This window comes from Chrysemys picta, chromosome 21 (assembly GCF_011386835.1).
Source record: "Chrysemys picta bellii isolate R12L10 chromosome 21, ASM1138683v2, whole genome shotgun sequence".
Lineage (NCBI taxonomy): Eukaryota > Metazoa > Chordata > Testudines > Emydidae > Chrysemys > Chrysemys picta.
Genome location: NC_088811.1, coordinates 2,224,421 through 2,240,274, shown reverse-complemented (window position 1 = coordinate 2,240,274; position 15,854 = coordinate 2,224,421). Strand labels below are relative to the sequence as shown.

Genomic DNA, 15,854 nt, shown 5'->3' with positions numbered 1-15,854 from the left:
CTGCATTGTCAATGACCCTCTCACAGTCCTCTTAGCAGGACAATTAGGGACTCATAACAAATCAATTGCTATTGATTAAGCTGCACATTCGTACTACAAACTAATGGCTGGAATAGTAAAGGATCCTTGTAGGTGACAGCCTGCACAACACGTGCTAGAAAATTCCCCAGCCCTAGACAGAGAGACGGGCATGGAACAGGGCAAGAGGACCAATTTATCAGTCCACCAGGATGAGACTCCCCTGCTGTCTGCCTCAGGCAGTGCATGCAAAACAGACCATTTTAAAATCCCTTGTCTCCCTGAATTCGATCATCTTTAGCCAAGTCATTAGGGTCTCAATTTACTAAAATAACGCAAAAACGGCTCATCCAGACAGTGCTGGCTCACACAGCTGAATAATTGTAATGCAAATCTATGTGTTCTCACTCTAACTATACGCTAGCAATGCAAAGCCCTGAATGATTCTGGCCATTTTAGCAATACTTTGTGGCTCCCTTCTATTAAAGCATTAGACGCAATTGTTACAGGAGGTTGCACTTGTAACAGAGAATCTTGCATTAGTGAGCTTTTCTGTATGGCAAAAATACAAAAGCTACACTCTTCACCCAAGAAGCGAAAATGTTCTTATTTTGGATTTAGATACTATAAATATAACCTGTAAGCCAAACCTGCCCCCTTTTTGTGATAAAAGCATTAGACGGATCTTTTTTAATTCCAAAGATTGACTCATTTATTATTTTACATATTTACGTATATTAAATATGAACTCATCATGGGTCCTAATTACACACAAACAATATTATTAAAATCCGTTCACACTGAACCGACGTCCAAAACCTAAAGGCTTCCTAAGCCCTCTTCCACTCTCCATGAAGCTCAAATTGTCCCACCACAGCCTGAGTCCCAACTACTCAAACCCTCCAGGTTCAAGACCACTGGGATAAAATGGAAGACTGCAGTAAACAAACCTATCCTGGTGTCCATACCTTGCTGAGAGCTCTCACAGGGATAGCCTAGACCTTTATTCCAATGTGTGGCTGTTAAGAGACAGCATCCAGGCACAGCAACCAGCACAGGTGATGAAGACAAAGCTGAAGGCATTCCTAAGGGAGATTCCTATCTTTAATGGAGGATACATTTATATAGCATTAACTGGACTTATCCTACCTGGTATTTCAAGGAGTGAAAACTACCCTCTACGCAGGGAAGAACATAGTTGCAACATTGCATCAGATCACTGACGCATCTTGCCCAATGTCCTACTGTTGGAAATGGCCTATGCTCACTATTCAGGATATAGGTGGAGAAGCTCACGTCCATTCTCATCCCACTACAATATAATGGGAAGTTTTATCCCATTGAGATCAACTCAGTGCACGAGTTTGGTGTTGTGCCTAGGAAGCAGGCAATCACATCTCATGGTCTGGGGTATGAGATGTTCACGCGTGGGGCTGGTGTGGGGAGGAATTTATTGCATGATCCCCATTTACAACACAGATTCCATGAAATTCATCAATAACAGTAATGAATAGCTTTCTGTCTGTTTGCCACAATTCTGCATTGCTCCAGAATTTGGACTGAAAAACGGGATGAAATAATTTAAATGTGTGTACTCATTTCAATAAATGTATGCTGGCATGCATAGTATTGGTACCGGGGATTCATCCAAAGTAGGAGAATTCTTATGATTTTGAAATCCTCAGAACAATAAAAGATTTAAACTCACACATGGAGTTAAGGATTCAAAAGAAAGGATGAATTATTTTTGTAGTGCAAAAATTCAATTTTGTGCTAAAACCTAAAGAAGAATTCTCTTTTTAAAAGCTGAAATTCTCCAAATAAGCTTGCCAGAGCACTCCAGGACCGCTGCAGGCTAGGTTTCTCCATCTATAGTGGAAAAAATTAACATATAATTAGAAAGATTTCATAAGCCCATTTGTGCCACATTACATGTGGGACCGTTGAAAAGCACTTTGTCATTTTGATGGGCGATATTTGCCTTTCTATCCTACAGACTGAAATAGTTCTTTAGAAGCAATATGTGAGCTACAAAAGGAGCTATTGTTTGATTCTGAAAGACACTTTATAGTCAAGTACAATTTTTGCTCAAGGTTTTATAATGTTCCAACATAACATTAAATATTTAGATCAACACAAGGTGGGAGTCAGATTCTCAATTAGTTATGATTTTAGCACAAAGGGATCCACATTAAGAGCCTGATCTAACTCCTGCTGAAGACTTCCGTTGACTTCCATGGATGTTGCATCAAGCCCTACGAAACAACCACCACTTTCTAAAGAGTGGGGTGAATCCTGAAAAGTTGTGTTTATGCACGTGTTCGAATTCGGTAGTGCTCTTCAGTTCTGCCACATTCCTGACACCTTACTATTCGCTCCTTAAAAAGACTGATGCAAACAGGTTTTGTTCACGTGAGTGTTTGGGCAACAGCCGATCCTCATATACATACTTCTATGTGCCTGAGAGGTTATTTGCGATTCTCCTTTCTAAGAAGGTTCAGTGGCCCAGACATGGAGAACAAGCAACGTCATGTGATTTGGGTGACCAATATAATGAATAGTGAATAGATTAACTGAACCAAACAACCCACAGGCTGAAAACTGTTTGTCCAAACTACCTGGAGAATACTTAAGAATGCATTCATGCACAGATGTCAAGAGCATGAATCATTCAAGGACAGAACAAGCAACTAAATTCCCAGCTAATATGATTCACAGCTCTTAATTTGACCAGCTCCACTTTCTAGCTTGCAAATCAAAGGGAATACAGAACAGGACAGAGCTGCGGTGCCCAATGATATTAACAGGCAAATAAGTCCAAAGAGCTTTTAACATTTAGCCTCACTCAGCATGCCCTTCAGCAATAGCAAATTGCCCTGAGAGCCTATTGTTAGGGGCAGGTCCAGTGATGGCTGGCATCCAAAGGTTAGCGTGTGGGTAGCTTCTTTCTAGGGGATGGAACATTTTAGATACACCTCTGAGTGACTGAGCTATTGACCCTGCTCCTTTGCTCACTGTCTATCTTTCCAGGTGCCCTGTAGCATGAGAATGCTTACCAAGAGTAACAGTGATCGTTTCTCCCTTCCTCCTCTGCAGAGCTAGTGCCACCCCAGGTCGTGAGTTCTAGTCTCGACGCCTCGTGCACTCTATCTGATTAGCAGACAACAGTCTGCACGACACTTCCAACCACTACAAATCCTCTGAGAAATCACGTATTCACAGGATGCCTCACCTGACAATTTTCATTACATCTGTAGTGACCCATGGAGAAGGGGCAGCTGCACTTTTATTTGCAATGGTGAGATCTTGTGAGGGAAGTGAAAGCCGATTAGGCACAAGAGGGGAGGTGGCTGTTGTTAGTGACTCTTACCGATAGTATGAGTGTTTCTGTGTTTCACTAGCAACCAAAGGATTCCGTTACAGATCCCGCAGCCCAGGCATTCCTGAGGCAGCTTGAGATGCTGGGGGCCAGCTGAGCTCTACAGTCAAGCCACTGTCCACGTGCAGAATAGGACAATGGGTAAACAGACAATAGCAATCTCCAGGTGGTGAATTAAGTGACATGCCACACAAGCAACTCAGCTGTCAAGGCCCAATCAGCTTCTCGACTGTACTTGTTCCTAAAAGCATCTAAAATAAAACGGAATTGAAAGCCACTTCCATATTTATCTGTGGGCCTGTAAAGTTAACAGAAGAGAATGAACTGAAGACTAGGAAACCAAAGCTCTTATCTTCTGGGACTTTGTTTAGAGAGTGAAGGAGAAGCCGTTGCCTGAGGGGTTTGGGGGATTGAAGGAGAAGGACATGCAATGCCAAGCAGGAGCGTGAAGGCGCTGCTGCTGTCACAAAGCAAAGTGACCTTCTGGTTAACAAATAAACATTTCAATAGTTTCACCGTGAGACAATCAGAGCTGTTCTCCAAGTCACAGCTGCTAAGGGCAGAACATTGTAGGCTAACATGACAAATATAATCAAAATTTCCAATTTGCAAGACCAGAGACACACAGGGATTAAGACAGAATTAATTAATAAAAGCAGAGGAATCTATAATTAGCAATAACAATTTCATTCGGCATTTTCACCAAAGGAAATACGGTAAGTCTGCTGTACAGTCTTTGAAGGATCACTTTGTTCAGGTGCCTTTCTTCGGCTCCGTGTTCAATATCTGTTATGTTGCAAATTTGAGATTTTTAGTCAATAGCCATTTTTAAAGAACACATTTTTGTTTTTCTTTCATCAATGCACTTACTGGGTTAGTAGATTGCTACTCAAGAGTGATGTATTGTGAGAAAAAGCAACAGGGAGGAAAACCAGAGCATTACCAAGTGCATTTGCAAGAGCTAAAACCCAGTGATCATTTGTATTAATGAAAATAATTAAATGTGCTAGAAATAATTATCAATAGGGAGTGATATGTTACGGTAAGTAAAACTTCTAATTCATCTGATAAACCAAAGAAAGCACAAAACACTGAACCACTGCTGAAATTGGAGTATGTGAGATGAGAACTCCTAAGCCTATATACCCTAGGTGCCCAAATCAAGAGCACCTTATGAAATAACGAAAGTTTTAAGAAGAAAGAACCTGGCTCGGCACACATTGAGGTCAATGGGAGTTTTGGTCACCAGGGGCTTAATGTCTTTTTGTTCTACAATGTCAGCAATTTCTGGGAAAACCCACATCTTCCTTTTTGGAACACTTGACTTCCACTCTGAACTGAAGAAAGAACTTTGTCTGGCTGTTAACTGGAATCCAGTACTTTGTTACGATGAAACCATTCTATCAGAGACAGGGTCGGCTCCAGGCACCAGCCTGGCAAGCAAGTGCTTGGGGCGGCCACTCCGGAGAGGGGCGGCACGTCCAGCTATTCGGCGGCAATTCAGCGGATGGTCCCTCACTCCCGATCGGAGCAAAGGACCTTCCGCCGAATTGCCGCCGCAGATCGCGATCGCAGCTTTTTTTTTTTTTTTTTTTTTGGCTGTTTGGGGCGGCCAAAACCCTGGAGCCAGCCCTGATCAGAGAGAATTTATGAAGTATCGTACAGCCTCAAAAGCAAGGCAAGAGGAGCGTATGTGCCAAAACAGTCTACCATGGCTTAAATAGTTCAGAGAAGACTTAAAAGCAACCAAATTTAACATATAACTCACAGTGTGTAACACTCAGAAACAGCTGTAAATCATCACAAATATTCTTGGGGACCTCAGCTTAGTGTTTATAACTTTACCATGGGGGTTGGAAAGCCTTAAACTTGTGACACAGCTCTGAGCCATAAGGCTCCAAAAATGTTTCTTTCAAGATTCTTGAAAACAGGTTTCCCCAGGTATAAATTCTCATTGCCCCTCCTGTATATCAAAGGTTGCACTGTAATGCAGTATTAAAGTTGTCTTTATTATAGATAAAGATATTATTATAGATATTGACTTGCATCTGAAGAAGTGAGGTTCTTACCCACGTACTTCTGTTAGTCTCAAAGGTGCCACAGGACCCTCTGTTGCTTTTTATTATAGATGTCGCACAATGTATATTTTTTATCTGAATCATTTTGTTCACTTTACCGGAAGGTCAAGCTTTCAAAGTCTATCATTTCCAGACCTTTTTTGCAATCAAAACTTTCCACAAACTTGTTTCTGAGCTTAATTTTAAGTTGTTCTGGTGATTAAAACAAAATATCAATGCAGTCCTGAGAAGAATGGCTTCATTACAATAAATGTAACCAATAATTTTGAGTTGCAAGTATCTGTCTCTTCAATTTTTCTCTCATCTAATCTGAGAATACTAGTTTAGTGGGCTGAAGGAGCTAAAATTATTATCAAGCTAGACGACATGCAGTACAATTCAGCATTTCAAAAATTAGAAAGCCAGGCATTAGCAAGAAACTACTCCATTTTTCTTTATAGGGCTCAACATCTTAACCTTTTCATAAGGAGTTGTTCAATAGATGGCACCTGTCTTAAATACCTGCATTAATTATTCAGCAGCCAAGAATTGCTCAGAAGGTGCCATTTGTCTATTGTCTCGGTAACAGAGGATTGTAAAACTTGGTCAGAATATATAGTTACACAATAGCATTCTGGTCTATGAGGTACAGATTTGTGTTCTTTAATAAATTAATCACAGAAAGGCTAAAAATGTCACCGATGAACCAGAATAGCATCAAGAAGCTATTGTGGTCTTTTGGAAAAATAGGATGTGTGACTAGTTCAGGAATGTCAGCGACGCTGTACATGCACAGTTTGTAAGCACTTTGGATCCTTCAGGACAAAATGGGCAGTAGAAACAGTTATTCGTGAGTGTTACATTCATTCTTACCCTCCTGTCAGCTCCACTTGGTGCAGAGAAGACATACTCCAGCTGGAAGACAATTGCGAACGCTGGGTGACGGACCATCTCGGTCAAACGAATGCGGCTTCTCAAAACCAGAGCTTGACCTACCGTGCTGCGTTGGAATGTAACAAAATGACAGATTAAATGGGGGGCTGTTTATTATAGTCCTGCAGAAATTAGCTTCCAGCTGATCCCAGCTGCACTGCATTCCTTGCTGGTGATCTGTGGGTACTGCATGGCATTGAGCACAGTTCTAGAAATCATTATAAGTTGTTATTTGTATTGTGCATGCATCTAGGAGCCCGGGCCATGGACCAGGACTCCATGGTGCTAGGCGCTGTACAAACACAGAACAAAATGACGGTCCCTGGCCCCCAAAGATCTTACAATCTAAGAGCAAACCTGATACAGACCTTGGGAAACTGCTTCTAGAGTCACTCCTACAAGTTCAATTAATTCACTGACATTTTAACAGTAAAGGCTTAGTACAACCCGAAGAACATGGCTGAACTGTAGTAAGCCAACCACCAGCCCCTGAGAAACATTCTTCTCTCAAACACCCAGACTTCTTGTTGGGGGTTGTTCCACCTCAAAAACACCATGGGCCTTTTTAAGAAAAGGACGAGTCGTTCAGAGCCCCGCTGACCCGTAGCGGCATGAGTTGGACAGGACCTGAATCTGCAAACTCCTCGGCTCCCTCTGGAGATGGGAAGGAGCTCAGCGCCAGGCAGGTTGGGGCCCGGAGCTGTGTAATGAGCTTGCTCCCTTAGCCCTGCCCATTTTCCAATTCCGATTTCTCAGAACTGAAATCCAGGGAGGGCCGGCAGGGAAGCCGTCTGCCACTCTAGCCCCGTGGACTGCAGCCCATCTGCCCCGACAAGAGGCGTGACATGGAGCACCGTAGTGCAGCCAAAAGCAGAAGAAACCAGCCACTCTTCAGCAGTTACTGGTCCTTTCACCTCGTACCTTGGTTTGGCGCTGAGGCCTTGTTTCCTGTGGAAGCTGGCCGAGCGCCCCCGAGCCACCTCGGCCTCTGGCACCAACACCACCACCTGAGGCGTCTGAACGAAGCATAAGCCATTGTGGACCCCGATGTGCAGCCGTCGTTCCTGAATGAGAACTTCGCTCCCATCCACCGTGGAGCTATCCTGGGAAACGGGCCCATTTCACCAAGGTTACATCACAGGCTGAAATAATCAACCCCACAGGAAACACGCAGCAGTGGGCTGGGAGCTGGGCTTCCTCCCCTTCCTCCCCCCAGCCAAGAAATGGCAGTGGAACAATCCTGCAGAAGCTGCTGCATCATTACGGCTGGAGCAGCCTTGAGCCTCCATGTCCCCAGTCCCATCTCCAGCTCTGCTGGGAGAAGCTGGGAAGACCATTGCATTAACATTGCGACCACGCCTAGGGATGGGCTACACACTTCATAGGTCCTGCCTCTGCCGCCCACATCTGGCCAGCAGGGACTCCCCGTAGTGGCCTTGGAGAAGTGTACCTTTCCTTTTTAACATGGTTAAGCATGCAAGGAGTGCTATTCACATCCATGGGACTACTCCTGTACTTAAATTTAAGCACATGCTTAAGTACTTCGATGGATCAGGGCTGAAGCACTTGGCGCCTGGCGAGATTAAAACCCTCAGACGGGACATGGCACAATACAACATGGAGCAGAGCCCTGCAAATCCATTTTCATTTGTGAGTTATGTTTGCTCTTTGCCTGGTTCTCATGCCTCTAGCCAATGAAGTGGCATTTGGAAGATTAGGAAGGAAAATTTAGGCAATTAATCATAAAGTCATAAAAATGGAACCTGCCCCAGAGTGATTGCTAGATATTAAAGTGTTTTATCTTAACAGAAAATCCACAGCAAATATGACAAACTAACAAGGATTTTCCTCCCAGTCATTATTGCTTACTAAATTATATGATATTTGAAAATGAACATTAAACCTTAAAGTTCCTTTATCTTCCCATTAATCAAAACAAGTTGACCAAACTGCAACCTATTAGTGTTTGAATATTCAAAACATAAACCACGGAGAACAGCTTTCTGATGATCAAAAAGAAACCCAAGAAGTAAAATGCTAAAACATAATAAAATTACTTTCATGGTGGAAAATTAGCACACTATCCCTAAAGCAATCTTGTGCTAGTGCCATTTGTATAAACGTTTCTATTCTATACAAAAACAAAGCAATAGCGTTAATGTGCTTTCTCCTTGTTTGCTCCTTAAAACTAAAATAATCGCCTGGTTTTTGTGTCTCTCATTTTAGAAAGTTTCCAAAATAATTTTGTGGAAAAAAACAAAAGTACTGTAGCTGTTGCAAAATATCCAACCAAAAAAACCCCCCAGGCCCACTGCTAATTTTAAACCTTTCACATTCCTCCTCAGCTAGGACAGAGTAAGTGGCAAATCACTGTCATGTGAGATGGGCACAGACAGAGGACAATGCAGTTCATTGTGCAAACATGCCATTTTTTTTTTTGCTTCTCTGATTTTTAGGGATTTTTTTTTAACCCTGGGGGGACAATAGTACCGAGAACTGGAAGCACTGCAGAAATAACTCCTCTTTTGGCCAGTGATATTTCTATATTTCAAGGGAAATGGCTGTACTTTAAGTCCCTGAATAATTATTTTAAATACTGAATCAGGAGCTTGTACCTAATCCCTCCTTTTTAGCTACCTGGGGCTTTAATAACAGGATTGTGACTGCAGGGATTTATAACACAAATGCTGTGTGATAACATCAGCTGTAGGCAATGCCAATACCACGCTCAGTGATCTGCTGACTTAGCCAGAAATAAAACTGGCAGCTACACATGCCTATCTTCTACCTGTGTTACCTCCAAATACTGCAGGGGTTAGGCATTTGCACAAACCCCACACTGATTGAGCTGTTCAGGGCAAAGGCTTCTTCAGTACAAGTCCTGTCCATTGTCTGGCGACAGAGTCTGAGACCAGTTGTATCAAGACTAGCCATTGCAGACAGATAAAGTGGCGCCTGCTCACCTTAACAAATGGGAGAAGTATGCCAGAGAAGGACATGCCAGTGCTCACTAACGATCATGTATTGCCAATGCATCTGACGGAGAATCTCCATCTTGTAGCTGAAGATTCCTGGGCCAGACACCATGACTGAAGCAAGGCTGGGGCAGATCATTACAGGGTTGGGAGTCTGAGAGAGAGCCCGGAGGCTTTAGAAAATTGTGGTGGCCATTCACTAGGCAGTGCTTCTTGCCCTTGGCCAGTACTGAGCCAGTGCCTCGCCATCGGCTAAAGGGAGGTTGGTGCAGTCTTTGGGAAAAGATGTAAGACCCAGGTCTTGCTGTCTGTGGTCATTACATTTCCTAAGGTGCTGCTCACAAGTATAGGGAAGTTACTCTCTGGATCCTGGCCAGGTTCTCACTTGGCCAATCATATTGCACCTCCCTACACAACCCTTCAATTAGATACAGTATTCTGCACACCTTGCTTTGGACTGTTGTGTAGCGTTGCTGTGTACTGTTAGACAGCTACCACCTTTCATCCCAGAGTTTGCACTTCAATGACAGGCAAAGTAATTCATAGATATGGTTTATTCAATTGCCAGCAAAGCTATTAATATGCATCTAGATGAAAACCTTCTTATCAATGTCAGTTTATTCGCATGATAAAAATACCAAGATGATAAAGGAGTTACTAATGTTGCCATGATATTTACAGTACCTTAAGTAAACGCTCACTGTTGAGTAAATCCAGCAGCTCTTCCTCAAATTTTTCTAAAGAAGGGTACAAATTAATGGACAGTTTGTCCAAGTACCACGTGACTGATTTCATGAGGTGGGGTTTTCGAAAGAAATCACCTGAAAAGACATCCAGCCATATGTTACACTGCAGTCACCCAAAGAACGTAAAAATATCACAAAATATGGCCTTGATATTCAATCCCATTCTCTGACCAAAGCAGACAATACAGCTGAAATACGTGGTACTCACATGGAACTCACAATAATGAGCCCTCATCTTTCCATGGCTAAAATTAATAAACAAATGCTAATTTTGGGAGAAGTCTATTTTCTCCTTCAAAATTCTACAATCTAGTCATTAAAAGAAAGTAGATTATAAAGGCAAAGGAACATCTGTTACTTCTTCAGCTTAGTTTCTTTTTACGTCTTATACTCTTCTCCAGCCAGAACGAAAGCCAGCTGTATTCCTCCTCCTCCTATTACATCTGCTGTGAACCATCCTGAGTCTAACACACTAGGGAAGCCAACAAGTCAGCCCGATAATTTAACTGGTACCAAGGTGGGGAGCCCCAAGTCCACCACAATTATCCCTATGCACCCGCTTGAGAGAAAGCTAGAGTGCCACGCAGCAATCTGAGGAGAAGAACGCATAGTCAAGCGCCAGCTTGAGCTGCAATGAGCGGAATACTCTTGCAGTTGCATATTCAAGGAAAGGACAAGGAGGGAATATGTGACAGCCAAAAATATTGGGGGTGGAAGAATAAGCCCTTCTTGTTCCCTGGACTAGCCCCTTCCTGGGTTATTTACTTCCCCACCCAGCTGCATCACCACTTTGTATATGCACGAGGCCACTACTTCCAAAAATGAAATCTACGTTCCGATCCAGAACAGCCAACGAGCAAGAACAGGGTAAGGATGACATAAACTGAATGCAGCTGTCCATTGCCCATCTCTCTCCTGACTTCTGTTGTTCTAGCAGGTCACGGTATCACTAGAGAGTCTCCTTTAGCCCAAGATACCCATTCATCTAGATCAGGGGTTCTCAAACTGGGGGTCGGGATCCCTCAAGGGGTTGGGAGATTATTACATGGGGGGTCGCGAGCTGTCAGCTTCCACCCCAAGCTCCGCTTTGCTTCCAGCATTTCTAATGGTGTTAAATATATAAACAAGTGTTTTTAATTTATAAGGGGGGGGATACCACTCAGAGGCTTGCTATGTGAAAGGGGTCACCAGAACAAAAGTTTGAGAACCACTGATCTAGATTAATAGAGGCTGGAATCACATGGCTCAGACCTGCTCCATGAATCCAGACTGACTCTGAGCAGGGGGTTTACTAAATTTGCAGCAGCAAGCAAAGAGTTTTGAGCCAGAGAGATGGGAAGTAGTGGATGTTTAAGAGAACCTGGAAGAATTACTTTGACCGACCCCCTCAACTTTGCTGGCAGTAGCAGTTGGAGGGATCATACTGGAGTCCTTTAGATAGGAAGGGAAACACATGCTTCAGATAACCCAGACAAGCAGCTACTCTATTGTACAGAATTACATTTCACTTACCGAGACTGCCTGGGGGGAAATGCCAGAAAGGATAAACCCAACTCTAAGCTGTGCAAATTCTTTGAGTGCAGAGTGGTAGAGTGACAACAGCAGACTTAGAAAGTTTTGCATGGCAGGGCTTGGAAGGAAAACTGAACTTGAGTGACCCCATACTCTACTCTGTTTTGGCTTCACTTTGCTAATGGGCAGAGAGCCGAGCTAGGCTCTGTGATGATGAAAGACACAGGTTGAACCGAGGGTCACAGGAAGGGCATGAAATATGAAGCTATATAGAAGAAACAGTTAAAAATGGAACAGCCAGTCTCTAGCATTGACAACTGCAACCAGGACCTTTCCAAGCACCTACGCAAACAGACCAAGGTTTCATGCAAATTTAGAAATTCAGAGATCATTGCTAGATTAAATATGCAAATAAATGGTTCATTATTTATCTATTTATGCGTAAGTATTTCCATGGATCTTGGTACTGCAGGGTCCCACCAAGTCCACCATTTCCAAATTATTAAAATAATATCAGTAAGTCACATATAAATATCCCTTTGTCACCCCAAGAGAGCTGGACTGTACAACTCTTACTCTCCTGAGTGAGCATTTATTCACAAGAGTAGTTCCTCTGACTTCGTACTTAAAAACAAACCCTGAAGCCTATAAAGGGCCTGACAATAGAATTCAATAATACAACATCTCAGGGCTAGTCAGAGCTGCAGGAGCTGTGAGGAATGAGGGAGTTCATAACAAATTAGTGCTAGTGAAGCGAGAATCTGCCTTAATTTGATTTTAGAAACCAAATATACCTTCCTGATTTCATCTACTCTGTTATCTGAAGAGTCAGTCTATCAAATTACAGGGTACATTTTGTTTAAACTTCCCATTTTAAACCAATTTCAACCACCCTGTTCCTTTATGTCCAGCTTCCAAGCGAAATTTATTGCTTAATTCTTTTGCTTAAGGCAGGGGAGGGGAGTAGAGCAGAAAGAAGCGGAACTTGTTAACTTTTCCAGATAAAGCTTTTCTCGACAACCAAACAGCAAGAAATCACTAGCCTTGTTTTAGTAACGTTGTTAGGCTTTTAAAAATGAATTAACTAACTGAAAGCAAAGATGTGACAGGGAATAGGCAGGATGAACAGCTCCATGCTTGTGTATTGGTGGGCTATTTGGTAATAACACTACTACATTTATACTGAAGTCAGATGTTTACAAATATCCCTGACTAACCTCATTCAGGGCCCCAGTTCAGCCAGAACTTAAGCACATGCCTAACTCTTAGCATGTGAGTAGCCTCACTGAATGAATGACTGAATTAAATTAAATTAAATTAAATTAACTGAAAGTCAAGATGTTAAAGGCAATAGAAAGGATTTCCATGGGATTACTCACAGGTTTAAAGTTAGGCATGTGCTTAAGTACCTTGCTGACTTGGAGTCAGAGAGCGATTGTGTCTCTCATCATTGTCTTCCATCTGCAAACTGCTTCACTTTCCACTGCTAGTCAGATTCAGAGGCCACCCCTGGCAGGCTGCAGCTGATCAAACTCGGGTTTATGGAGGCTGACGACTGTGTGAGTGTGACTGCAAGAGGCTGCGTATTGCTAACTGTGTGGCCATGGGCTTGGGGAAGGTGTATGGAACTCAGCTGGACTTACCCTTATAACACATCTACCTGATGCACCTTTGCCGCAGCTGAGCTGTATGTAGGTGAGCAGTGGAGATGCGCAGCCCCAGGTGATCAGCTGGTGTCTGGAAGGAGGATGCTGAGTGCACTTCCTTACCACCAAGCAAAGAACCATTCTTCCTCTGCATGACGGTTAGTGTCTATCTCCCCGCCACACTGTACCTACCCTGTATACCTGAGCGGCTGATTTAGGGTTATGGGGGAAAACAAAGAGGAGCAGGAAGCAGCGAGCTAAATTTTCCCTGCAAGGTACCTCTCAGACTATCAAGGTACTGGTTTGATTGTTTGTTCTGCCAATTGTTTGACTGGTAGCTGAATTTGCAGGTAAAACCCAGCAGGCAGATTGGTAAGGCTTTGTGTGACTATAATGCCTAAAACACAGTTCCCCTCGTCTGCCACAAGATGGGACTGATGCTCTGCAGCGAGAGGCAGAGCTCAGCGGATGTATAAGGATACTGGGCTATACACTGAGGAAATCATCTAAAGACGCAGGGAAATGATGTCTCCCTTCTGCTGGCAAGAGCCAGGAGCTCCAAAGTCTGGAGCAACGGGAGAGATTGGACAAGAAAATCCTTTGGAGACATGCATTATGAAGAGTGGCACTACTCCAGCTTTTCAGATTACTGGCTATTTACTTGCCACAGTTAATGCACTCACAAGGCAACCGGGCATCTCCAGAGCTGTATTATTGCAACCATGTCATTGTGAAGCTCTGCACGTGGTGACTGTGGCTCTTGTAGGGAGCTCCTTTGCTCTGGAGATCTCACATTTTCTGATAACATGATGGCTGTGTCCTCAAAGAGAGGCATCCATGGGAGTTATTATTAGAAGGATCTTCTAAGCAGAGGAAGTCACCACTGAAGAACTGATGATCTTGTCTTTATCCCTTAACTTTTCTGAATCACATGGATTTAGCCACCAAGCCACCACTGAATGCAGAACTCTGAAAATTCATGGGTAAAGATTAGTAAGGCTTCGGTGTATCAGAATCATATCCCACTGCCCTTGCCAAATCTCCACTTATCCAGAACAATGCCGTGAACAAGGATAACTTTGATACAAGCTATAAACATCTCTCCTAAGGCTCCACTAACTGACTGGCTACTTAAAGCGTCCATCATTCATCCATAGCAGTTTACCAGGAAGAGAACCAATTAGCAAAAAAGGGGACTAGATTGAAATGATTCTATGTCCCTTTTAAGGATTAAAGATACAAACTGTTGTGATTACATTTGTATGAAAGACAAAAATTCCAAAGAATGTATAAAATACTTCCAAGATATTTAACCTCAAGAAAACAGTATAACTAGAGAGAGGCAACTGGAGTCTGAAACGAGAGAGGAACAGTTTAAGTTAGACATTAGGAAACCTTTTATTTTCCCAATACGAGCAAATAGCCAGTGGAGTCGATTCCACAAGCACCATTCATAGATGTTAAGGCCCAAAGCGAATTTTCTGATCATGTAGACAGACTTCCTTCACAACACAAGCCGAAGAACCTCATCCACTAATTTCTGCATCAAACCCATAATTTCTGGTGAAGCTAGAGTAGATCTTTCAGGAAGATAACCTGCGATGGAAAATCTATCACGTCCCCAGGAATCCAAGCTGGTCCAATGGTTAATTACAACTGTTAACATTCCATCAACTGGATAGATCAGACACTTGGAAGAAACTGTCCTTTGAAATCCCAGGTTCAAAGGGAGACCTCAGCCCCACAATAGTTCTGGTCCTATTAGTCAGGCATCTGTAAAAGCAAAGCCCGGCATGCTGCCTGGGAACAAGGACGTTATTTCAAATAAGCGACGTCATTTTGCTGGGTCACTGTACGTTCCCCTGAGGTTTCAGATTAGCTTTTGGGAGCTCAGGGTGAGCTTTACGCTACCAGATCGTTTTTTTCTTTTTATTCCCCAAAGAACAATTCATTCTCTTCACAGCGGGGTTTCTCTTAAATTACAAATGCTTTTAAGCTGCATATGTCATTGCTCGTGTAACTATTTGAGTGTTACATAGTCCTGCTTCCAGGCACTGGAGAGCTGGGCTGGGCTCACTGTCAAATGGTCAAGCTTATTCAGCTCCCGGTGGATGGTTAAGGTTTTAAGAAATGAGATAATTTACGAGAAGGGGATGAATGGCTGGCTACCCCTGCTAGCCCTGTATTTTCTCTTACCTTAATTCCCTTTGGCACTTTTTTCACCAAACCATTTCATCCCCTCCTCCTCCAGAACAACTTGGGGTATGTCTCCAACAATTTACACTCTTTGCTTCAGCCTGCTCTCAGGGCAATTTATTCAATACCCTTTGCATGAAGCAATTTAAGCCAAATTCCTCATTGACTCCTACGTGCCTTCTCTTCATTATTATTATTGATGTGCAGTGTCGTAGCACCAAGGGGCCTCAAACACTGCGCTAAGTGCTGTCTCTGTAAAAGACACGTGTTGACCAGAAGACTCCAGCCTTCTCAAAACCATACGACGGGGGGGGAAGGAGGGTGACAAGTTCTCTACTACTTTGATGTGCTACATTGATGAAAGAGGGAATATGTCTAGAGGTGAAAGCAGG

General features: G+C 43.0%; 1 protein-coding gene across 9 annotated transcripts in view; it reads right to left on the bottom strand.

Moving 5' to 3' along the window:
- Nucleotides 1-15,854, bottom strand: part of NPHP4 (nephrocystin 4) — a 103,121-nt gene that overhangs the window by 58,782 nt on the left and 28,485 nt on the right. For all 9 annotated transcript variants that reach the window (XM_042854042.2, XM_042854043.2, XM_005298426.5 and 6 more), the window contains exons 8-10: nt 10,047-10,183; nt 7,309-7,490; nt 6,328-6,454 (exon numbers count right to left, since the gene is read on the bottom strand). In XM_042854042.2, coding sequence (XP_042709976.2) covers nt 6,328-6,454; nt 7,309-7,490; nt 10,047-10,183 — 446 coding nt within the window. The remainder of the gene's footprint in view (nt 1-6,327; nt 6,455-7,308; nt 7,491-10,046; nt 10,184-15,854) is intronic.